The following is a 23,407-nucleotide window of genomic DNA, read 5'->3' on the forward strand; positions in this document are numbered from 1 at the left end:
ACCTTCGATAAGCCCAAAATTTGGGGAACAAGTTGGCCGCGCAAATCGCAGGCTTGTCGTAGCTCCAGGACACTACCCAAGAGGAGACGAGACGCCTTCACGCAGCTGGATCAGGCATAGCAAGACGCCATCATGTCGACAAAACGTAGGAAGATCTCGCACGAAAATGGGGCGGTAAAGGAAACGTCGGTTGAAGCCCCCAAGACCAAATCGAAGACTGAGCCAATACCAAAGTCGAACGAGCCGTCGCACGATGCAGGTTCCGATGCCGAATCCGCGACCGTGGACAATGCATCCCGTGAAGGAAACGGGAAGTCTGTCGTCAAGACATTCCGCGACCTGGTATGTGACTCTCTCTCTCTCTGCTGGGACTAAGTACCTCTGGCTGACAGCATTGGTAGGGCATTGTCGATTCCCTCTGCGATGCCTGCGAGCGTCTTGGATACAAGAACCCGACTCCAATTCAGCAGGAAGCGATCCCACTTGCTCTGCAAAACCGCGATATCATTGGCATTGCAGAGACCGGTAGCGGGAAGACGGCAGCATTCGCCCTCCCGATCCTCCAAGCCCTTCTCGACAAGCCCCAGCCGCTGTTCGCTCTCGTCCTGGCCCCGACAAGAGAGCTTGCCGCCCAGATTGCGCAAGCTTTCGAGGCGCTCGGCTCCTTAATCTCGCTCCGATGCGCGCTTATTCTGGGTGGTCTGGATATGGTGCAGCAGGCCATCGCGCTGGGCAAGAAACCGCACGTTGTGGTGGCTACACCCGGTCGGCTGCTCGACCACCTGGAGAAGACCAAGGGCTTCAGCCTGTGAGTGTGTCTGTCAACTGGGAGTTCGGCGTGAGCGTGAACCGGATATTGACGTTATTGGGTTCGCAGTCGCAATCTCAAATTTCTTGTTATGGACGAAGCCGATCGGTAATCCCCCTCCTTCTTTGTAACCCACGTTCGAGTGCGGACTATTTTTTTTTTTTTTTTTTTTTTTTTTTTTTTTTTTTTTTTTTTTTTTTTTTTGGCTAACAATCGCTCAGTCTCCTCGACATGGACTTCGGCCCGATCCTGGAAAAGATCCTCAAATTCCTCCCCAGGGAACGAAGGACGTTCCTCTTCTCTGCCACCATGTCCAGCAAAGTCGAGAGCTTGCAACGCGCCAGTCTGCGCGATCCGCTGAAGGTCAGCATCTCGTCGTCCAAGTACCAGACCGTCTCGACGCTCGTCCAGAACTACATTTTCATCCCGCACATGCACAAGGATACCTACCTGATCTACCTGTGCAACGAGTTCGCGGGCCAGACCATCATCATCTTCACCCGCACCGTCCTCGAAACCCAACGGATCGCCATCCTGCTCCGCACTCTCGGCATGGGAGCAATCCCGCTGCACGGCGGCCTTTCTCAGTCCGCCCGTCTCGGCGCCCTGAACAAGTTCCGTGCCAAGTCGCGCGACATCCTCGTGGCCACGGACGTTGCCGCGCGTGGTCTCGATATCCCCAACGTCGACTGCGTGCTCAACTTCGACCTACCCCAGGACTCCAAGACGTATGTGCACCGCGTCGGTCGTACCGCGCGTGCTGGTAAGTCGGGGCACGCTATCAGCTTTGTGACGCAATAGTAAGTGATTTGTCTTTTTTTTTTTTTCCTATTTTCCGAGTGTTCCCTGGCGGATACTAACCTCCCGGCAGCGATCTCGAAATATGGCTGCGCATCGAAGCAGCGCTGGGCACCAAACTCACCGAGTATGCCACGGAAAAGGACGAGGTAATGGTGTTCAAGCCGCGGGTGGAGGAGGCACAGCGGCATGCCAAGAACGAGATGAAGCAGCTGTTGGAGGATCGCGGCAAGAAGGGATCGGTGCTAAAGGGGGGAAAGGGACGGAAGAGGGGTGCTCCCGCGTCGAGCCGGGATGATATGGATGCCGAGGAAGGCTAATGCGTCCGCCCTATCCTCGGTGGCGTTGGGACGGTTGTCATACATTATTTGTTTCCTTTCACAAGTATTACCGGTTGGGATTACACCCCATCTTGACGGAGTTTGTTGGAGTGACATGGCGTCTTTCGGGGGTTACGGGACCTGATATAGCCCGATACAATATGTGTTTAGGAAGAAAAATCTAGCCGATAGGGGACCAAGAGCAAGCAAACCGTATATGCCCTCCGTATTGATTCTATCCTTCCGGTTCAGTCAACCTTGGAAGGCTGCTGCTTCATTCACACGACAGACAAGTCATCATTCTACCCGCCCTCCGTTAACGCCCTCGTCCAGTCAAACTTGCGCCACCTCTTCTTGAACCCGTCGACCCGATCGTCGTTCCGCGTCCACCGCCCCTGCCGCTTGATCACGTCCGGCTCGGTATCGAGCATGCCGCCGATGACCTCCCTGGCAAACAGGTCCCCCTTCGGCCAGCGGTCGGGATCCTCGACGATGTGGGCCAGGCCCCCATCCAGGTCGAACCAGACGTGGAAGTAGGGCATCTCCTTTGCCAGGGTGCGGCGGAAGGCCAGCTTGCCGAGCCCTTCCCTGGCCTTCTTGCCCGTGTCGATGACCTTCTTGTGCTGCGCCCACTCCTCGTCGGCGGCGAGCATGGCCTCGCGGAAGAAGGCCGGGGCGGTGTCGCCGAGCTCGTAGGGGATGGGCACGGCGACGAGGGCGGCGTGCAGGCGGCGGTGGGGCGCCGCGGCGTTCTCGTAGAAGAGCACGTCGCGGCCCTGGTCGTGGTACAGGCGCGTCAGGCTCTTCATGAAGTTGCGCATCTCCTCCCACTCGTCGTCGTCGCACTCGAGCAAGTTGGTGCGGTGGCTGAGCGGCACGATGACGGCGCCGCCCTCGGCGCCCGTCAGCTCGGGTGGGGTGGGCAGGGTCAGGTAGGTGCGCGTGGCCAGGGAGATGACGGGGGCCAGGGGCAGATTCTGGGGCGGCGGACGGTCGTCCTTGTAGCAGAGAGGGCAGGTGTCGAGGATGCGGTTCATCTTCTTGTACTCGGTCACGGCCATGTTCTTGAGGGCGGCGTCGCTCTTGTGGACGCGCTTGGCCAGCTTGGCGGCGTTCTCGTCGAGGTACTCGAGGTCGTTGTCGAAGCGCGCGTCCCTGGCGATGCGCTCGGCCAGGCGGAGGCCCTCCCCTCCCGGCTGCCCGCGCGTGCGCCGCTCTTCGCGGACCATGTCCTCGATGGACATGTCCTCATTGGCCTCGACCTGGCCGCGCTCGACGCCGCGCTTGGTCGTGACGGCTTTGACTTCGCCGCGGGGCCCGGCGAGCATGCGGTTGTGGGAGACGTCGAGGATGACGGCGTTATGGGAGGCCGCGCCGGAGTTGAAGGCGGCCATGGCAGCGTTGTACTCGGCTTCCAGCTTCGCCGCATCGGGCGCGTTGCGCAGCTTCGCCTTCATCAGCCGGGCGCGCATACGGTTGAGGGTGGATTGGTCCATTGGCGGAGCGGGCTGGATCATGTCCTCGATAACCTTGCCCTGCTCGGGCTCGGGCTCGGGCTCGGGCTCGGGCGACCGCGCCGGTGCCGGGTCCGGCCTGGCCTTGGCCATTCGTTCCGCATACAACTCCCCGGTCGGCTTCTCCTTGCCGATATAGCCCTCGCCATACACGCGCCGCCTGTCCAGCTCCGTCTTCTCTTCCCTGGCGTCGTCAAATTCTCGCAGGCTCCCGAATCTCTCCACGGCAACCTCGTCGACCGGGCGGCCGGTTTGTTCCGCAATCGTGTACACGGCCTTGAGTTTCGTCATTCTCCATTGCGACCCCTCGTCTCCAAAGGTATAGCTGACTTCTTTTGGGGCATCCTGTTTGCTATCCGCGCGATCATCCCGAGCCTCGAACAAGCCTCGGTTCAGCTCTCGTCGATGCAACACCCTGGGCGGTTCCTCCCTTGAGGGCGAAGGGTCTTTACGCTTCGCGCCTCTTTGGATGTAGTCGATATCTAGAGCGGAGGGTGCCGTCATCCACGAGTCCCGAACAAGCGGGGTGGCATTTGCCGGGGTTTTCTCCTCGTCAGGGAGGGGAAGGTCCTCCTTGGGGTCTGATTGCTTGAGATCTTTGACATCCTTCGGTTCACGTCTCCTGTGCGAGTCACCTCGTCGTTCTTTCGAGCGCTCTCTTGACCTGTGCCGATGCCGATGGCTGGACTCGTCGTCCGCCTCATCGTGCGAGCGGCGAGAGCGTTTGTGACGATGCCCGTCCTCGTCCGAGTCTTCGTCTCGATGCCGGTGATGGCTGCGCCTCTCTTTCTCTCCATTGCGACTGCCACGGTCATCTCGCTCCCTGTCTCTGTCTCGATCTCTGTCTCGATCCCGGTCCCGATCCCGATCCCGATCCCGATCCCGGTGCCTGTGCCTGTCGCTTGTTCGGTCCCGCTCCGAGGACCTCTCGCGATGATGATGGTGGTGATGGTGATGGTGTTTGTGCTTCCGCTCGCGACGTTCGTCCTTTTCCTGCGCGGCCCGTTCTCGCTCGGCCTGCTCAGCGGCTAGCGATCTTTCAAACTCCTCGAGGCTGTTCATGGTTGCGCTGGCGGTGTGTTTTTCGGGGTCAGCCGGGCGCCAAGACACCTTCAGCTTTGTTGTTAAAGTGGTCGAGTGACGTCGCTGGCCGCGCTTGCAAACGCGGGATGTGGGACGTGCGTTACTGCGAGAGCTCCAGCAAGCTCTGACTAGTTGGCCCTTTAAGATAGCACAGTCCTCCATACTGTGCACTTATTTGGCCCATGTCTGATACTCATAGCTACCTAACTCCGTACTTGTGTACTAACACCATACCTAACTAAATAAGGTCGTTAAGGTAAGTACGGATCCGTATGCTAATGCTTGCATTCTTGGCCATCTCGATCTCGCAACGACCCGAAGTCGCTTCAGGCTCGACCACCGTCACGCAACTCTGAACTCACGTCAACCTCCGCCGCTCATGTGGCTCTGCGACCGTCTGTTGTTCTTCTTTGAATTCCAACTTGAGAGGCAATCCAGATTCTTCAACCCAAAAAAGTCTAGATCTCCTGAGCCACTGTTTGGCTAAGAGCAGCCTCTCCACGCAAAATGAGATGGAAGTCGCCACTCGTGAAGACATGCCCGCCCTGGGGAAGAACTGCCCGAGGATGCTTGCACGTGCTGCGCGAGTAAAGGTAACACGAGGAGCCCGCGCCCTCACGCATGCCACTCCTTTACCATGACGAAGGAACACGGCAAGTAGCTTTTTTTTTTGTATAGAAGAGCATTTTTGTTCTAAAATCATAGCTAGAGCCGGAAGTAGGTGATACGACTCTTTTGTGGTTCCTCCTCCGTTGCGAGTAAACGAATTCTCGGGTCCCGGGGGTGAGCATCTCGCAGTAGTACGTATACCCCAATGCCATGACCGCGTTGTGAGGTCGGCCACTGCTTTGTTCTGTTGGCTCTGAAACCGAAGACGGGTAGGTGTGGCGCTGCGCCATCATACACCCAAGTGTTCGTCCGTCTCGAGTCTGGATCGATGCTTCGTGCATACAGTCGACAAAGTATTCCCGAATCTGCTCTGCTTCTGTGAGTTGAGAAAAGCTTGCCCGTGGCTGTGTGGTACCGTTCACATAGCAGTGGCTTGTTCTTCCATTCGAGGGCGAACATTGCTTCCTCGCTCTCAAACCCTAAGGTAGTGTGATGGAGACGTAGAATATCCTACCCGCGTCCAGCTCATTGTTACAATCGTAAGTTTACAGGAAAACAAGAGCGCGCGGTCTTTCGCTGTCAACTTCGACGTATCCAGTAGTCAGAACGTTATTATAGAGAATTCCATCGCGGACAAGGCGCACAGGATTCTCCTGTGATACGTACATAGAAAACCGTGTCCTGGATAGCATGCCACCTTGTCTATGAGCAATTAACTACCCCCCAAACCTGTAGACAATAACTTCCGTGTTAATGACGCCCCGATGCCGGCGATATTGGTAGTTCTTGAAGTTGCCTTAGCGGGGTATGAACGGCGTCCCAACCGGCAACCCGTCGAGACTTGTACAAGCCTATGATCTACTATTGCTGATAGCTATACCTTTGCCCTAACTGTCCGTGTCCGTACCGGGGCTGCCCTTGCGGCGCCTTGGCGTAGTCCGCTGGATTATATGGCACCGACTGTGGGGGTTGGGAGGCCCGCCTGGGCGCCTGTGTATCGTCCTCGTGCTCCTCTTCCGTTTCTCTATGTGTCGTTAGCGGGGCGGGGTAAGAAGAGTTGTCTAGCCCGGGGGACGGAAGGCCCGGCGACGGCAAGGCCGGGCGTGAACCCGGCGTTGTCCACTGCCCGCCAACGGGTCGGTTGGGACTGGTGCTGCGGTGCTGTGCCGAGTCAACAAACGATCCTCGGTCGCTGTGCGGAGGCGATAGACCGAATGTCTGCGGGGGTGACTGCCGGTCTTGTTGGGGCTTCGGAGATCTGTGGTAAAAATCGCCAGGCATTTCGACGGGGGCCTGTGCTGGTGGACTTTCAACGTCGGCAGGTAGTTCCTGAGGAGCCGACTGGATGCTGTAAGCGTCCCCCCGTGAGCCCGCTGCAGATTCGGGCCACTGGTAAACCCCATGCGCCGACTGTATCAGGGGGACCCGATACGGCACAGGTGGCGACCCTGGCGGTGGAGAGCCGCTGACGGAGGACGAATACCGGAGGCTGGTGGGAGAGGGGAGCGGTGATCGGAGCTGGGAGCTGCGATCCGCCGGGTTGATCGTCCTGAGCTTCCCATCCTCGATCATGGCCTGAAGCAGGCCGGTGTCCAGCAGTTCTGCCTTCTTGATCATGCGCCTCACCATCTCTCCGCCGGCCTTCTTGAGCTGCGACTTGACGAAGCTCATCACCGTCACATTGCACCTAATCTCGATGTCCTCCCTGAGGTACAGGCCGTCGGGCGGTGCGCCTAGCGCCCTCAGGCCGATTTCCGGGATCTCGGGCGGCTCCACGCCGGGCTGGTTACCCGCAATGCGATACGTGTTCCGCAGGTCGACCTGCATGGGAGCGTAGATGTGGGTTTGCAATCCCCATGGCATGTCATGAAAGCAGCCGTTGAACTTGATGACTGACGCCCCAATCCTGCCGATCCCCGGGACGAACTGGATGCGCTCTGTGATCTCATACCATGTCGAGTAGTACTCGTCCGTTTCGGCATTTTGTGGTGCTGGAATGGGTCTGTGTCCAATGACAAGCGGGTTGAGAGTGATGACCTCGGAGTGTGAGTGAAGGATGTCGATGGCCAACTGGCGAGGGATGAAGCCCGGGATGGGCGTGATCACGGTGAAGACGTCCTTCTTTCGCAACATTGCGGGGTGTTGAGGTGTTGGGGTGTTGGTAGCGGGGCCCAGGCAGCACAGGTAGCTCTCTCTCTCTCTCGGCCGATGTGACGTGGCCGCGAAACGATGCGCGACGCTCAACTCTGATAAAACTCGGGGAATGTCGAGGCCCGAAGTTTAATGGAGGCCGTTCATACAGCTCCGGCAATGAATAACTCCCAAGGTATCCCGGATGGTGGGAGTGGGCAAGAGATGCGGGAAGTCTTTTATTCGAATTGAAAGTTGGAGAGGCAAATGGAGCGCCAATTGTTCTGGCTGTTAGTTAATCGCTGCCCGCGCGCCCTGTCCAACGTGAAATGTCGCCCACCAACCAAGCGAGGGCTGCATCGCCAAGGGCAGGGATAGCCGAGAACCCTCCACATTAGAGAGAGGCTTGGGCTTTGTTCGAGGACAGGATGACGTGAGATCTATGTACCAAGGACTACAGAGTAATCCGTACAGCGTACCATGATGCCCCGGCCCCGGCCGGCCAGAGATCGATGCAAGTCGGGGATGGGATGAATGGGGATCGTGAGCAAGCGCTTCCCAGGTCATAACGCAAAGCCATCGACCCAGATTGATCTGTGGGCTTGATGGATGTCCAGCACTTCGGATGGGACCTGATCGTAGAGATACATTCCTTCGTTGCCGATAACTAAGCGGCAAGCGAGCTAGACACAAAGAAGTAAGAGGCGCCCCACAGGCGAGGGGACCCTGCCATGTGCGATTTTCCAAGCTCTTTGTGGGCCGCACTTTGCATAGTAGTGTACGGCGGATTCCGTAGTGTCTGTGCATTAGTTAGTACAATCCGGAGTACTCCGTAAGTTACATTTCACCTCTTTTGAGGAGCCCCACCAACCCCGCCATCCGATCATCGAATTTCGATCTGGAGAGAGGCTTTGCCCGCCTGCCTTTTCGCACCTTGCTCATCGTTACCCTGGCAGCCACAACCCAGGTTCGGAAGCCACCACGCATCGTGAAGCTGCTACTGGGTACCTCATGTCAAAGATGGCTTCGGCTTCAACACCGACCACTCGCCCGGATGGACAGCCGGAACAGGCCGTTGCGGTCGTCTGCATCGGCATGGCAGGTGTGTTGGATGCCGTTCGACCTGCCCATCTTGAAATCCCTAACGCCGTGTTGTAGGCGCCGGCAAGACGACATTTATGCAACGGATCAATGCCCATCTGCATGCGAAGAAGGAACCGCCCTATGTGGTCAATCTCGATCCCGCCGTTACGTACTCGCCGTATCAGAGCAACATCGACATCCGCGACTCTGTCAACTACAAGAAGGTCATGGAGGAATACAACCTCGGGCCCAACGGAGGCATCATGACCTCGCTCAATCTGTTCACGACCAAGGTTGACCAGGTTATTGGCCTGCTCGAAAAGAGAGCAGCGCCGGATCCGGAGAACCCGAACCGAAAACCCGTCAAGCACATCCTGGTTGACACGCCAGGGCAAATCGAAGCCTTCGTGTGGTCCGCATCTGGGAGCATTCTGCTCGACTCCATCGCCTCATCTTTCCCGACAGTCCTCGCGTACATCGTCGATACCCCGCGTGCTAGCTCCACGTCGACCTTCATGAGCAACATGCTGTACGCTTGCAGCATCCTCTACAAGACTAAGCTCCCAATGATCGTCGTCTTCAACAAGACAGATGTGAAGGATGCGTCCTTTGCCAAAGAGTGGATGACCGACTACGAAGCGTTCCAGCAGGCGCTGGACAACGATCAGAGGGGCAACGCTTTCGGCGGGGAGGAAGGCTCCGGCTCTGGGAGCGGATACATGGGTAGCTTGCTAAACAGCATGAGTCTCATGCTGGAAGAGTTCTACTGCCATCTCAACGTGGTCAGCGTCAGCTCGTTGAACGGCACCGGGATCGACGAGTTTTTCGAGGCCGTCAAGGAGAAGGCGGACGAGTTCAGGCGGGATTACCAGCCCGAGCTAGATCGGTTGCGCGCGGAGAAGGAAGAAAACAAGAGGAAGCAGAGGGAGAAAGAGCTGGAGAAGATGATGAAGGGCATGTCGATGGGTGACGCTCCTTCGTCTAGTGCGATTGGTGATATCAAGGCGGAAGATGACGAGATGGAGCCGCTGAGCTCGGACGAGGACAGTGATGAGATCGACGACGAGCAGGATGCGGAGGGTCTGCAGGCAAGGTACGAGGCGGCGATGTTGCACCAAGAAAACTCAGTTACTGCCGACGCTAGTTTTGCCAAGTACCTGCACTCACAGCGTGGGCAATAACGGGCGGTATCTAAAACACGGTGAAAAGCGTTACGATCGGGGTCATGTATTGGAGGGATGGGTCACTTGGGGCACCAGCATCAGTCGGCGTTTGGATGATACCATTTGTAGGTAGACAGAGGTTTACATCGAACGGAACAAAAGTGTATTTCCATCATGGAACTTTCCCAAATTATCGTATCCCAAAACGCCATTATCGTGACCCCATGCAAATGCCTTCCAGTCTGCTGGCGAACTGTTCAGACCGTCTTCCTCTCTCCGATGTTGGTTTCCGAGGGCCCCGAAACCGCCTGTAGAGCATCCCCCAATCGCCCGCTCAGTTCATTATCGTGCCTCAAACTGTACCATCCTATGGGAAAGAGTGTCACTATTACTCGCTCCTCCTAAGCCTCAGTAAAAAGATCATACCTCTTTGTCCTCTCCTTGTACAGCACACGCGCGCCGCACTTCTGGCAACGGATCGCCGCGCCCTTCTCTAGCGGTACTCGTACCGCGCAGTCACCGCAGATGTAGTACATGGTGCCACCGCCCTCGGCGGCGTAGTCGCGTGGCGCAGGAGCGCCGAAGGAGCCGGTGCCGATGCCTGGCGCGCCGGAGACCGTGGGGACTTGGTACTCTTCGCGAGACATTATGTTTGCAGGAGACGGACCGTGAAACGGTATTCGGCGCTGATGTACTCGGGCAAGTGGGTGTGATGGCTTGATGGCCGACGACGGATGGACAGACTCGAACAGGAGGTTGCAGGTTTCGAGGTGCTGGTCAACGGCTTCAATGACGGAGTCTGGGCGGAGGGGTGCTGAGCCTGACAAAGCGGCAGAAAATTTGGGCGGCGGCAAGGCGGCAGATCCGAGAACCTCGCACAGGGGCCCCTGCGGCTCCTTCTGCTGCGGTTCGCTCGCGCGATAACTAGATGGGGCCCGCGGAACGCTCGACCCACGTGGGGCCTTGCCTTGGCCCAGGGAGCGCAGGGCCGAGGTCGATCCCGGCAGGCAATACTCCGTACCTTGGGGCACGCGCCCTTGTGGTGTGTTGGACCGTACTGCCGCTATCACCAATCCAGGCACGCCAGGGAAGGGCGAGCCGAGTTCTGAAACTTTTTGGCGGTGCATGGTTGATAATGCGTAGGATACCGCTCAAAAACGGACACTGTCACCTTTACAAACATCGGATGATTTTCCGCAATTGAGTCACGCAACCACGACCTACACCTTCCAAAATACAGAAAAGAGCATGGCGCCGGCGCCCAAAGACTATGCATCCTCGCTCCCGCCGGTCCCGTCATCCGGCTTCGACCCCGGCACTTCCCGCGGAGCCCAAACCGCCGTAGAGTCGGTCGCAGACTGTCCCTTCTGCCACATCGCCTCCGTCTTCCCTCCGTACGACCCGGCCGACCCGCCGCCGTCCTCCTCGCCGCTCCTCAACCCCGAGCTCACGGGCCCTCAGCCGGCGACCTTCATCATCCTCTCCACCCCGCACCTGGTCGCCTTCCTCGACATCATGCCCCTCTCGATCGGCCACGTCCTCCTCTGCCCGCGGGCGCACCGGCCCAAGCTCACCGACGTGTCCCCGGCCGAGTCGGCCGAGCTGGGCCGCTACCTGCGCATCCTCTCCGCCGCCGTCGTCAAGGCCACGGGCGTGGGCGACTGGAACGTGGTGCAGAACAACGGCGCCGCGGCCGCGCAGGTCGTGGCCCACATGCACTTTCACGTCATCCCGCGCCCGGAGCTGCGGGACAAGCGGAGCGAGCGGTTCACGGCGACCATGTTTGGGCGCGGGCAGCGGGACGAGCTGGACGAGGACGAGGCGGTCGAGCTGGCCGAGAAGGTCAGGAGCGCCGTGGCCGAGATTGTCAGGAAGGACGAGGAGGGATTTGCAAAGTTGTAAGCGCGGTGGTTGGATGGTGGTAACAAAGAATAACCCGACCCGGGTTTTGAAGTGCTTATGAGGGTGGGGATGTCGTTTCGTGCTACGGGAACGACACGGAACACGACCACCCCTTGACATAACACATTCAACAAACACTTTGCAAAGGACCCAGTGAGTTTGGGCTTATTTTTTTTTTTTTTTTTCTTACCTCTTCCCTGGGGGCTGTCTAACTCTTATCCACAGGACTCGATTCTCTAGACCCCCGCTACTCGTCATCGCCAAAGAACACCTTGATCGGCAGCCAGGCGTCGCCGCACACCTTGAACCGATCGGGGATCGCGTCAATCTTTGCCATCTCTTCATCCGTCAGATCCCAGCCGTCCAAATCAAAGTTGGCCTTGATCCTGTCCGGGTTCACGCTCTTGGGCAGCACACTCCAGCCCTTCTTCAAGCCCCAGAGCAGGAGAACCTGCTGGACGGTGCGGTTCTTGGCCTGGGCGATGGCCGCGATCGTCTCGTTCTTGTATAGCGGGGAGTCGCTGCTGCCGAGCGGCGAGTAGCCGGAGCAGTGGATGCCCTTCTCGGCGCAGTAGGCGACCAGTTTGGGGGACGGGTTGCCAGGGTGAAGCTCGATCTGGTTAACGGCCGGGACGATCTGAAGGCCTGTCAGCATCCACTGAACATCGCCTGGCTCGGGAACACGGCATTGCGTTACCTTGCAGCTCGGGTCGTTCAGCAACCGCTCAAGGTTCTTGATCCCGAAGTTGCTGACGCCCAGGTTCCGGATCTTGCCCGTCTCCATCAGCTTCTGCATCTCCCGCCACGTATCGACAAAGTCCCAGTCAGGGTAGTGCTTCTTGGGATCATCGGGATCCGTGCTGGATGGCCAGTGCATCAGGTAGAGGTCCAGGTAGTCCACGCCGAGGTTCTCGAGGGAGCGCTTCAGTGCCTCGGGCGCGCGCTTGTGCCACGGGTTGTCCAGCTTGGTGGTGAGGAAGATCTCCTCGCGCGGAACACCCGACGCGCGGATGCCCTCGCCGACCTCCTTCTCGTTGCCGTAGGCGAAGGCCGTGTCGATATGACGGTAACCGGCCCGCAGGGCTGCCTCGACCGCCCTGCCGACCTCACCGGGCTTCGATTGCCATGTCCCGAGACCAATGGCCGGGATCTCGGCGCCGGTGTTGAGCTTAAAAGTCTTGCTGTCGGGCTTGTAAGCATGCGTTGCCAGAATGTTGGGCTTCGTGGGTAGCAGGAGAGTCGCCTACGAGGTGATCTTGGTTTGGGTCATGGCTACGTCCGGTCTTTACGCACAGCGTTTTCTGGGGGATGTTCTCTCCGAACCGCGCAGCAGAGAGGAACAATGCATCGGCTTTCTATTCACGCCTAGTCGATCGCCATGCGGGACAAGACTGGCTGGCTCGACGGGGCATTCGAACTGCTTCTATTCTATTACCAATTCCCTCTGACGTCGACCTACTCAACCCCGCACTTCACCAGGGCAGGAAAGCCCACCTAGGTCTTGAAGCTGAGCGGGGCGTCTCCCGGGTGGGTTGTGGAGGGCAAAGTTCGGCCGTCAGACCCACGATCCGTCTGAAGAACGCCCGCGCCGACTCGACAACCGCGGCATCACGGTCCCGCTGCATGCGGTTGGCCCACCAATGTGGACCGCGATGCGGCACCGCCCTTCTCGGACTGACTCAGGCACAAGTACGGATTATTATTCTTGGCTGTTTCTTGAGCGTTATCTCCGCGCCGTCTCTGGAGGTCGGCGGTGGAACTTAGCCGCTCGAATAGCTTGCAAGCACTTACCCCTGAATCGCGCAGACGTACCCGCACACTGTATGTACTGTACAGATTACACAAGAAGCGTACAATCCAATTGCGGGCTCAGCTCACGCACTCAGTACCGTATATGTGTGCGTGTAGTTACTGGATGTATGTACTGTATGTACATAGATACATGTTACGACAAGCCATCTCACCAACAAGACGGTTATTATTGCCCCTATTGACAGCACCCTACGCCCGATTACAAGCGCCAACTAAGGTACCTAACAATGACCGCAAGGAACTCGCTTGGCCTCCCGCATGTTGTTTGCTCCCTAACAACTACCAAACACACAAGGTCCCGTCCCTCTCTCTCTGCCTTGAGCCGTCGCGCCTACCCTCTCTTCCTCCTCCGCTGTTAGTTTATCACGCTCCAAACTAGCCATCCGTCCCACTGCTTCTGAAGGTAGCGCAGAGCGCCGCATAATGGTGCGTCAGGTCCAGCACGCTCTGCGGCAGGTTCGTAGCCTGGATGATGCTCCTGATCTTGACGGCGCCCTCGTCCTCGATGAGCATGCGCACCGTGTGCAGCAGTTCGGGGGAGAACTCGCTGTACCACCGGTACTGCCACGTCACCAGCCGGATGGTGGCGGCCACGGTGTCGCGCGTGCTGCCCTTGGTCTTCTCAAACACCTTGAGGATGCCCGCGAGCGCCTTGGGGCTGAAGCGCTGGGCGAGGCAGGCCCGGTACGCCTCGACGGCCTCGTCGACGTGCTGCAGGCGCTCGGCGAGGGAGCCGAGGATCTCCCACTCCTCGGCTGACTTCTTGTACTGTATGCTCTGCGCGCGGTACTGCGCCATCTGCGTGCGCCAGATGGTGTAGACCCGCAGGTCCTCGTAGAGGACCATAAAGAGGCTGTCAAGCCAACGCTCGCATAAGCGCTTGTTGTTGAGGCGCGAGAAGTGGTCGTCCTTGGGGCTCTGCAATGAACGGTTAGTCGGGGCGAATGGCGAATGGCATGGGCGGGACTGGAACTAAAGGGCGTGTTAGAAGACTTACGCATTCGTCGCCCTTCTTGACTTCGTCTGGGTCCATGGCACTGGAAGGCCTCTCGATGTCTTCAGCCCGGCCGTTCGGGGAGAGCGTTTGCGTAGCAGAACCGCCCTCTCCTTCCTTTTCTTCCCCGTTGCCGTTTGCTTCCTTCTCTCCCTCGTCCGCAGCGTCCGAGGCATCTCCATTAGCGGTGGGATCTGGGGTACCGCGAAGGGCATCGGTGCTAGCATTGCGGTTTTTGGGGTAGCTCGTAGATTCTTGCTTCTCGCGATACTCATCCTCCATGACGAAGACATTGCTCCGGATCTTCAGCAGTTGGTCCCAGCCGATCTTGGCCGTCATTTCGGTCAGGATGTTGTACGCGTGCTTGAAAGTCCCCTTGTACGCGGCAGCGCGGAGATTCAGCAGGCTTGGGTCTACCTGCTCGGAATACCGCGACTCGGGCTCGCTGTCAATCTCGTCCAACCTCGTCTCCGGAAGCGTAGGCAGATGGATGTCTCTCGGCTCCGGTAGGACAGGAGCATCCTTGTCTTGGTAGGTGAACATGGGGCACGAGTTGAGGGCAGTGAGGGCATTCTCCCAATCCTCCATGGCCACGTACACCTCGGCTAACCTGGCCCAGGTCCTGAACTCGCTGGGGGCCGCGATGGTACTACGGTCTGCGCAGCCAAGCGCCATACGGAGCCTGTCCTCTTTCTGCTCGGGTGTCGCGGCGGTCTGAGCCTTTCTGAGCAGGAACTCAGCCTGGGTGTCGAGCATGACATAATCCATCGGAGCCTGTTTGAGGGCTTCGTGCAAGACGCGTATCCCCTGCACTTCTTCGTTGCCCATGAACAGAACCTTGGCCAGAAGCGATGCAACTTCGACATTCTGCGTTCGCAGTTTCTCAAACAGGTTGATTCCCGAGGCGTATCGGCCGGTCGTGTGAAAGTACTTCAGAAGGCCGGCGGTGAGGTGGTTCGAGACGACGTTCGGCACCTGTACGATCGAGTCCGAGCCCAGCTGCCAACCTACACAACTGTTAGCGGCTTTCGCCCCCCTCCCCCCTCTCCCCCCTTTCACTATGTCTTGTTTTATATGCCTTACCCCTGAAGAAAAGGTGCTCCGCCGCGCTGAGGAAACGATGCTCGGTCTCGGTGTTAGTGACTGGATTGAACCGCCTGACGCCAACGATCTTCCTGATAGTGTCGCCCGTCCCGTCGTCGGCATAGGAGTATGCGCGCAGCACGCTGCAGACGTATGTCTCCAGCCAAAGTTCGTCGGTCGCTTTGCGCTTCTCGCCTCGTTCGTCGATGCAGTAGCTCTCAACAGACCCGGGGAAAGGCGCATGCACGCGCATGTCGACTCGTGAAAATGCATTATAACAGCTGGCACGAGTTAGTAACAACAACCGAGGAGTACGGAACGCTGGGGACCCAATTACCAGTATGTGCCCTCCAGGGTCTTGCTGGTAGCGGAGGGCCCGAATTCCTTGTATGCTAGGGTGTTGATGTAGGCAGCCAGGCTAGCCGACGACGAGGCATCCACGCCGGTGACATGGTGGTAGACACCTGTCTGAATCCTCCAAAGTCAGGGTTACCGCCAGAAAGCATCAGCATCAGGAGCGCGTCAAATGACTAACTGGTTTGCCGCCGCTCCGCAAAGGTTGCTTGACTAAGTGCACAAGATCGGGAGGGCCAAGCTCGCGCAAGGAAACCAGAGATTCCGTACGGGCGTCAATTGCTTCGTGGAGGACCTCCTCGGTCAGTCTTCCAAGAGGCCGCGTCAGTCTAATATATCCCGTGAAGGCGGCGAGGCGCTTGGGGAGAGCACGAACTCGGGCACGGCTGGCGCAACCATGGCGACAGAAGGGCGACCGAGATGTGGCACGGCAATGCGATGGTAGCAAGTTCAGTGACTTTGATGAGATTGATGGGATTTCGAAGGCCGCGTCGAACGGCGATGCATCGGCAGCTTAAAACAAACCGTATATGCGAACTCGAGGTAGCAGGGTCCGGGATCCGCTGGCGGTCGTTGTCGGGACGTAGTTCGAGGCCACTGCCCTCTGAATGTCCCAGGGCAGCTCTGGTCGCTTGTTTGTCCAGATTGGTGTTGCAGGCAGGTGGGCTAGCAGCTTGAGCTCCGAAAGTTGCTGCGACCACGCGCCGCTGTTCTTGGCAGATCCCAACCAAGCCAGGATCAGGGCCATGGAGTGGGACCTGGCTTGTGAACGGGCGAGGCACGACAGGGTCCGAAGAGAGAGCTCGGGCCATGCAACTTTACTGTGTAAGTTAACTACTTGGTACATCTGTAATCCGTACATCGCTTCGGCTTGGCAGTTCGCGTCGCCCACACCCGTGTGCGTGGATCCTGGGTTCGAGGGGAGAGCGAACAAAGGGCACGGCTACAACTCCATGCCACAACTCTCGGCCTCTCACCAAGTACGGATCACAATTCAAAAAAAAAAAAAAAAAAGAATATATGATTCTGCGAAGACTACGACAAGATGGTGATTATTTACCGTCCCCTTGCTGTTATCTGTCTTTCGCTAACCCATTCTTTTCGCAGGCCGCTTTCACGGCCATCAATGTCGAGCCAGAGGAGAACGTTAGCGAGGAGATCGATACGACCAAGGACCTCCAAGTCCGTTTCCTTTATCCGCCGACTGTCTTGCTCATTGTTCCTAACGCTCCTTTCCAGGTCGACGATGCCCTGAAGCTCTTTCAGAACGCTCTCAAGCTCCACGCGCAGGGACCCCAGTATTTCGACAAGGCCGCCGATGCCTACGATGCGCTCTTCGACTCCGAAATCTTCAAATATCCAGAAAGCAAGACCGATTACGAACGCTTCGAGGCAGGCCAAGATGTGGCTCTTGCCACCGAGTCCGCCCTCGCCCAGGGCCTTCCGCCGCTCGGCGCAGATATCGACGGGATCGGGAGCAGTCTTCCCCAAGCGCTCTATCTATCCTACAAGAACCACGGTCAGTTCGTCATTGATCGCATCAAGTACAGAGCCCGCAAGTCTGGCTCGAGGAAGGAAACCCTGCTCGATGATCCTGTTGTGGAGGCCGACGCGCACAGAGCCTTGGACGACTTTTGTGCGGCCCTGGACCGCGATCCCTCGGACGCTGAGCTCTGGAGAAAAGCGGCTCGTGTTGCCGCATTTCTAAGGAGCGCCCGCATCAGCCGCTACAGCTTGGAAGCCGCCATCGAACTGGACGATGACCCCGCTGTCGAAGAAGTCGAGCCGCCGTCTCTGGCCGAGGGTTTTGCTGGCGAGCAGCTCAAAAACCAGCTTCAGGTTCTCGGCGACGATATGGCATTGAGCCATCCCATCATGAAGCCCTTCCTAGATCGAGAATTGCCCCCGTATCTTGCTCGCTTCACCGACCCGATGCCATTTCTTCCCGACCCTACTATCACGCTGGCTGTTCAACAACCACGCGGGAAAGAAGGCGAAGCTCCTCGCGTTACAATCTCACTCTCTAGTCTGTCCTGGTCTGAACTCGGCACCGCTATCGTGCGGTTTGTTGCAGAGAAAGGACACTCAGGTCAGGCCATCGCGATCCAACTTCCCGATACGGGTAATGAGGAGGACGTCCAGATGGAAGTTGACATGCCCGAACAACCCCGTGAGTCGTCACCGCATTCAATTTCACCACAAGAAGTCGTGAAGCAGGAAGAGGCAGCGGCAGCGCAACCTGGAGGGGAACAGATTGCGAAAGAGCCAACGTCTGCAGCACTGGAGTCATCTGCCCCGTTCGACGAGCAGCCAGCGAAGGACCGGAGCGCTCCCTCGTCAGGTAGAAAGCGCTCACAGTCGGCAGCGGGTATTCCTGACGCCAACGAAGAAGAAACTGCGGATGTGAAGAGGAGCAAGCGGACCAGACGACGAGACACTGCTGCAGAAGAAGCCATGGATTCTGCTACCTTTCTCGCAAACCAACTCCAGCCATTGCAAGCGGCCGACCAAAACCTCTTTCAGACCACCAAAAACCTCTTGGAAAACCTTGGTGTGACGGACCAAGTGACACTTGGGCGAATCGCCGAGGTGCTCGACTCATGTGCCGCGGATGACCGAACTGGCAAGATTCAAAACCAAGCCACCGTTGATCTCCGCGACTCAATCACACATTTCGACGAGGATACGGGGGCGGTCCTTCTCAGCAAGAGAGAACTTCCCCAGTTAAGCCTTTCCGTCTTTCTCGAGCATGCAAGGTCGGGCTCGCAACGGGCCCAGGAGGCGCCCGCGTTTGATGATTCCAGAGGCCTAAAGCTTTTTGTCGAGCGCGCCAATAGCGGCTGGAATACCGTTCACGACATCTCATATGAATACGTGAAGGCTTTGGCCAAGCTCTACACTGGATACAAATGGTCGGATCAGCTGAAGACGGCAGTGGCGGATGTCATTAGCCAACTGGAAGGCAGCATCTATGACAGGTTTATCCATGACCTTAACCTATGTCAGAAAGATGGGGACGGAGAGGAACTCGGTGACCTCTCAGCGCTCGCTCAGATGCTGTTCGAGCTCTACCTCGACGTCTACGACCACATGATGGAACCTAACAGCACAGCGGAGTCGGCGAGCCCGGATGCGCAGGGGCGAGTGGCGAGATGGATGGACATATCCACTGAAATGGTACGGCGACGAAACCCGGAACCGGATGATGCTGTCACGCTTCGCCTCCTCTGGGCCGCGGTGTCCTCGACCACACTTTCCAAGGACACACCGAGGGACCATGTCCTTAACTGCTGGCATAGTCTTCGCGACTTCCTTGCCCGTTCTGGCGCGACAGAGATTGGCCTTCCCAACAGCTCCGTCATGCCTGAGATATCTGTTGCTGCCGCCGAACGCGAGATCTCCAAGTTGACCACAATGGACTTCTTTCTGGGCCTTTTCCAGGATGGTGAGGGGAGCCCAGTCTCCGTGATCGAGAGCTTGGAGCCCGTTCTCAACCCAGAAAGCGTCTACATCAGTGTGCCTTCGACTTCTGATCGGAAAGGCACAAATAACGAGGCTTCTAATGCCAAGCAGCCCAGGCAGCCCATCACACAGTGCGCCAGCCAGGAGCTCATGGATTTGTGGAAGTTCCTTAAGAGCAGCAATACAGAGCTGCGCCTCCTCCTCTGGTCGAGGCTCGGAGAGGCCTACGGAAAGATCCAGTATACGACCAAGCAGTTTTCGTGTTTTCTCCGGAGTATCGAAACCATCATGTCCGACTTGGAGGGCGATGACTACATCCACTCTCCGGATGAACCAAGAAGAACCCAGTTCATGGCCCTTCTGAAAGCTCTAGACGACCTCATCATCCAGTCGCTCCACCTAGCCCTGAACGACAATAGCTCGTTCGATATTATCGACGACGATCACCTAAGGTCGAGCATGTCTGCTCTCGCCAAGGTCAGCTGTATGCTGCACGTTGCCGCCATGTACGAGGACGAGATACGCCTCGGCATGAGGCCTGCGCCATCGAGCAGTTCAACCTTGAGGTCATTCCTGAACAAGCTCCAAGAGATGCAGGTGCGAACCTGGTCGCTCCAATACACCATGCTAAAGGTCGGACTGAACCAGCACGCCGAGCTGTTCCCTAGACCGGAAAACGACCTTGCCGATTACTTGGCTGCGGTACACCAAGTTTTGGGTCTCCGCAAGTGCTGCAAATCCTCCAACAAGATCTTCCTCAAGATGACGCGCGTGGAGCTTCTCAAGCAGAAGAATATCGACAACTGGGAAGACTACCTAGGGCAGGTGCTCTACGATCTCCACGGTCTCAAGCTTGGGGTGGGGATATGGGAGGTTCAGGACCACGGATGCGAACCCGAGAACCTGGAGAAGCGGCAGGCGCTTCAGCTGGTCGAGAGGGTCACCATGCTGGCAAACAGAATGTCGATGAAAGACCTTCTTAAGTCGGATCTTAAGACGACGATTGAGCGGATGCAACAGGCGATAGGCTCCGCCAAATCGAGCCCCCAGATGGCCCACAACCTTCGCAACTACTCCGAGTATCTCAAATCGCCGATTCACCCGTTGCACCTCTACCAAGCCCTGACGGGCAGCGTCGATCTGGACGCAGTGACCATCAACACGCCCGAGAGCGCGCCGGCGAAGCAAGGATGGTTCTTCTTGCTTGGCATGATTGCCCTCACTAAGTTCAAGGGCGTCGACCTGAACCGTCGACAGACGCCTGGGGCTACTGATGATCTACGGATCGGTGCCACGTTCCTGCGTTTACAGCTCCAGTACACGCCGGACCGTTGGGACGCCTGGTTTCGCCTGGCCGAGTGCTTCGACTACGAACTTGACGAGTCGGTTCTCTGGACGGCCGATAAGATGAACAAGGAACGGGCCGAGCTTGTCAAGTTCCAGAGAAACGCTATCCACAGTTACATCATGGCTCTCTCCCACTCGTACGCGTGGGCGTCGGATCCCGCTATCCTCACCTCTCTGGAGGACGATGAAGAGGCGCTGTACGACATGTACCACGAGTTTGGGATGCGCATGTACTCGTCGAGCCGCGAACCATTTGCCATGGAGCCTTTCCAGCATGGTGACCAGAAGAGGTTTTTCATAGAGGCTGAAGGTGCCGGGACGTACAAGAAGATCGTGCACAATGAAATGACGGACTACCAAGTCTGGAAGTTTGCTGCCCATCTCTTCCGAAAGGCAATGGCTGGCAAACCCAAAGACTGGAAGAACCCGTACATGATTGCCAAATGCCTCTGGAAGATGTATCAGAAGCCGGTCGAAGAGTTGGACGAGAAAAACCGGCTTCACCGTCCGACTGTCAAGACGATCGTCAATGCGCTCGAGAAGACCATCGAGGTCACCTCGTCACTGCCGAAGCCTCGACATGGTCAGGATCCGATTCTGGAGCCGCACTACAAGATTGTTTCGGTCATCCACAAGCTCGTGACGCGGGGCGACCTTGAGATTCAAGAAGCCGCCCGCATCCTCCAGCGCCAACCATATGCGCCAGACCGCGGTAAGGAGGTGCCCATCGAGAATGCCGAGGACTGGGAAGCCTACGTGATCCGATGCCTGCGGTACCTTAGGGACAAGGACAAGTCCAACTGGCAGCACCGCATCGTCATGAGGCACGCCCGCCTCCTGTTTGATGAGAACTCCGACCCCGGCGGCAGTGGAAGCTACCTTGCCGCCAAGGCCGCGTTCTACGTGCTGCGGGAGAACATGTTCACCAAGACCATGGTGATGAATGTTTGGAAGTGCGACGCCGAGCGGCCGGGCCGTCATCATGTATACACGGAGCGGTATATCCGATACATGGTCCGGCTACTGGACGTTATGAACGACCGCGTCAGCCTCGAGGCCGTGCTACGCCGCATCCGCAAGAAGGGTGCCGAATTTTACCACTTCAACGAGCTCTGGCAGTACTGCGTCCTCACCTACATTAAGCTCCTCCGCCAAACCTTTGAGATAACGCCCGCGGAGGAGGACGCTTTCAAGACGCTCAGTCAGGAAGAGTTTGACGTCGTCGGCGAGAAGATTACCGAGTGGTCTACCACGCCTGCAGCTGAAAACCACCGCGCGCTCACGGCCATGAAAGAAGCCGTCGAACTCAAGAAGCTCAACGCAAACCTCATGAAAGCCAGCCCTATTGATGACCTCATCACAGACTGCTATTCAATCATCTACCAACACTTCAAGTCCGATCTACCCGACCCCGATCAGCAAGAATCCCAACCGGCAGAAGGTACCGAGCCCAAGGCAGAGACGGATCTCAAACCCAGCAGCCTCCTCCACGCGCTTGTTACCCGCGACAAGGACAACAAGGACAGGTCACCTTCTGTCCTGGGCTCTCTCCGCGCCGGCTCGGAACAGCCCGACAGGGAACGATCAGAAAGACCCTCACTCGCGGGCGACCAACCGCCCCGCGCCGCGGCGTCAGGGCGCGTGGGAGGCGGCATACGCCGACCCAATATTTTGCGCAAGGCTGAGCGGGCCGTGCAAGCCGTGCTTCGGGCAGCAGAGGCGCCGCCCAAATCGGCGGGAGGAACGGCGGCGGCGGGAGGTGCCAGCGGTGCGGGAACTGGCGCGGTCAAGACGACCAGATCTAGGGTTGGGAGTGTCTCGAGCGCGCGTGCTGCGGGCCGTGACCGCGAGGACGGCAGTCAGGAGGAGAGTGGAGGAGAGGGCGAGGGGGAGGGAGAAGACGGGGACCAGGACGCGGAGATGAAAGACGCAGCTGATGGCGGGGAAGGGGCCAAAACAGCTGGGAGGGGGACGGTGGCAGGGGAGCAAGGGAGTGACATCTCTTCTCCGCCCGGCAGTGTGCATGACTCGGCGGACGACGAGAGCGAGCTGAGTGATGTGCCAGCTGACGACGAGGATGATACACCGCCGCTGCTGTTTCCAAATCTGAGGCGGAGCGCGGACACGGGAACCGGGAAGGAGGCGGACGAAGAGAGCACTGAGGACGGTGCTGACGAGGAAGGTGGGGAAGAGGACGAACAGGAGGACGAGCACGGGGGAGAGAGTGGTGAGGAGGATCAGGAAGAAGCCACGCATGAGGGGGACAATGAGACAGAGGAGGAACTTGAACCGGAAGGAGAGGGAGATGAAGAAGGGGCTGAGCCTACCCCGGCAGCTCCGGAGGTCAAGGACGTTGATGCTCCGGAGGAGGAGAAGGAGAGAGGAGCATGATGTGTGGTACCGAACAAAGCGTGCCATTCGATAGCATCCCTGGGAGCGTGTTTTGGAGCACCGTGGGCGGGTCTTGGTTTGGTGGAGTTGCAGGCACAAAAAGGGAGTTTGGGACACGGGAAGTCAAACGGCGTTCCGAGTTTGCGTTTTAGTTCTATACTCTTTTGCAAAGTTGGCATGTCATATCGCCTCAAAACTCAACTGACACGGGACTGTCAGCACATCACTAACACAAAACGACCAGCAAACTGGCTCAATTGTATTTCAATAAAGGCAAGCTTGTGAGTCCATGGAAAGACCTTCGTACAACACCGTACAACACCTTAAAGGTCCAGGCCCCCCCGCCCCCCGCCCAGAGCCGCATGTCCCATAAGTTATCTTGGCAACGCGCCCCGCACATCGCCCCCATTCCCAGCAGCTCTACTCCATAACCCCACCCTCCAGCTTGGATCAGAACCCCCCACTACCGTCACTGCTGCCTTACGCAGTTACCGACTTAACTTTTGTTAAGCTCCCTCGCCAACGCGAACCACGATCGCATTCAAATCTTTCTC

General features: G+C 57.8%; 9 protein-coding genes across 9 annotated transcripts; 4 read left to right on the forward strand and 5 right to left on the reverse strand.

Moving 5' to 3' along the window:
• Window positions 1–132: 132 nt before the first annotated feature.
• Window positions 133–1,926, forward strand: P884DRAFT_202037 (P-loop containing nucleoside triphosphate hydrolase protein; the record flags this gene model as incomplete). The annotated part of the gene is made up of 5 exons (XM_069438390.1): window positions 133–342; window positions 402–808; window positions 878–916; window positions 1,030–1,608; window positions 1,680–1,926. The coding sequence occupies 5 exons, from the start codon at window positions 133–135 to the stop codon at window positions 1,924–1,926; spliced, it is 1,482 nt and encodes a 493-aa protein (XP_069297096.1).
• Window positions 1,927–2,121: 195 nt separating this feature from the next.
• On the reverse strand, window positions 2,122–4,580 carry P884DRAFT_260422 (CwfJ C-terminus 1-domain-containing protein-like protein). The gene has a single exon (XM_069441447.1). It carries the CDS (start codon window positions 4,500–4,502, stop codon window positions 2,229–2,231), a length of 2,274 nt encoding a protein of 757 aa, XP_069297097.1. The 5' UTR covers window positions 4,503–4,580; the 3' UTR covers window positions 2,122–2,228.
• Window positions 4,581–5,596: 1,016 nt separating this feature from the next.
• Window positions 5,597–7,537, reverse strand: P884DRAFT_260423 (uncharacterized protein). Its single transcript, XM_069441448.1, has one exon. The coding sequence runs from the start codon at window positions 7,263–7,265 to the stop codon at window positions 5,994–5,996; it is 1,272 nt and encodes a 423-aa protein (XP_069297098.1). The 5' UTR covers window positions 7,266–7,537; the 3' UTR covers window positions 5,597–5,993.
• Window positions 7,538–8,171: 634 nt separating this feature from the next.
• Window positions 8,172–9,628, forward strand: P884DRAFT_225183 (uncharacterized protein). Its single transcript, XM_069439608.1, has 2 exons — window positions 8,172–8,364; window positions 8,421–9,628. Exons 1-2 carry the CDS (start codon window positions 8,274–8,276, stop codon window positions 9,524–9,526), a joined length of 1,197 nt encoding a protein of 398 aa, XP_069297099.1. The 5' UTR covers window positions 8,172–8,273; the 3' UTR covers window positions 9,527–9,628.
• Window positions 9,629–10,353, reverse strand: P884DRAFT_330175 (uncharacterized protein). Its single transcript, XM_069445670.1, has 2 exons — window positions 9,935–10,353; window positions 9,629–9,875 (listed from the first exon to the last, which is right to left on the reverse strand). The coding sequence occupies exons 1-2, from the start codon at window positions 10,153–10,155 to the stop codon at window positions 9,851–9,853; spliced, it is 246 nt and encodes an 81-aa protein (XP_069297100.1). The 5' UTR covers window positions 10,156–10,353; the 3' UTR covers window positions 9,629–9,850.
• Window positions 10,354–10,578: 225 nt separating this feature from the next.
• Window positions 10,579–11,653, forward strand: P884DRAFT_225190 (HIT-like domain-containing protein). The gene is made up of 2 exons (XM_069439609.1): window positions 10,579–11,563; window positions 11,636–11,653. The coding sequence occupies exon 1, from the start codon at window positions 10,757–10,759 to the stop codon at window positions 11,408–11,410; it is 654 nt and encodes a 217-aa protein (XP_069297101.1). The 5' UTR covers window positions 10,579–10,756; the 3' UTR covers window positions 11,411–11,563; window positions 11,636–11,653.
• P884DRAFT_29013 (Aldo/keto reductase-like protein) lies at window positions 11,586–12,865 on the reverse strand. The gene is made up of 3 exons (XM_069444042.1): window positions 12,658–12,865; window positions 12,108–12,591; window positions 11,586–12,047 (listed from the first exon to the last, which is right to left on the reverse strand). The coding sequence occupies exons 1-3, from the start codon at window positions 12,678–12,680 to the stop codon at window positions 11,658–11,660; spliced, it is 897 nt and encodes a 298-aa protein (XP_069297102.1). The 5' UTR covers window positions 12,681–12,865; the 3' UTR covers window positions 11,586–11,657.
• Window positions 12,866–13,325: 460 nt separating this feature from the next.
• On the reverse strand, window positions 13,326–16,288 carry P884DRAFT_244754 (Chs5p-Arf1p-binding proteins-domain-containing protein). The gene is made up of 6 exons (XM_069440392.1): window positions 16,030–16,288; window positions 15,835–15,961; window positions 15,637–15,767; window positions 15,300–15,580; window positions 14,220–15,223; window positions 13,326–14,140 (listed from the first exon to the last, which is right to left on the reverse strand). The coding sequence occupies exons 1-6, from the start codon at window positions 16,050–16,052 to the stop codon at window positions 13,598–13,600; spliced, it is 2,109 nt and encodes a 702-aa protein (XP_069297103.1). The 5' UTR covers window positions 16,053–16,288; the 3' UTR covers window positions 13,326–13,597.
• A 361-nt stretch (window positions 16,289–16,649) lies between these two features.
• On the forward strand, window positions 16,650–23,106 carry P884DRAFT_225197 (uncharacterized protein). The gene is made up of 3 exons (XM_069439610.1): window positions 16,650–16,701; window positions 16,761–16,835; window positions 16,893–23,106. The coding sequence occupies exons 1-3, from the start codon at window positions 16,699–16,701 to the stop codon at window positions 22,851–22,853; spliced, it is 6,039 nt and encodes a 2,012-aa protein (XP_069297104.1). The 5' UTR covers window positions 16,650–16,698; the 3' UTR covers window positions 22,854–23,106.
• The last annotated feature ends 301 nt before the right edge of the window (window positions 23,107–23,407 follow it).

This window comes from Thermothelomyces heterothallicus (assembly GCF_042370625.1).
Source record: "Thermothelomyces heterothallicus CBS 202.75 unplaced genomic scaffold P884_scaffold_13, whole genome shotgun sequence".
NCBI lineage: Eukaryota > Fungi > Ascomycota > Sordariomycetes > Sordariales > Chaetomiaceae > Thermothelomyces > Thermothelomyces heterothallicus.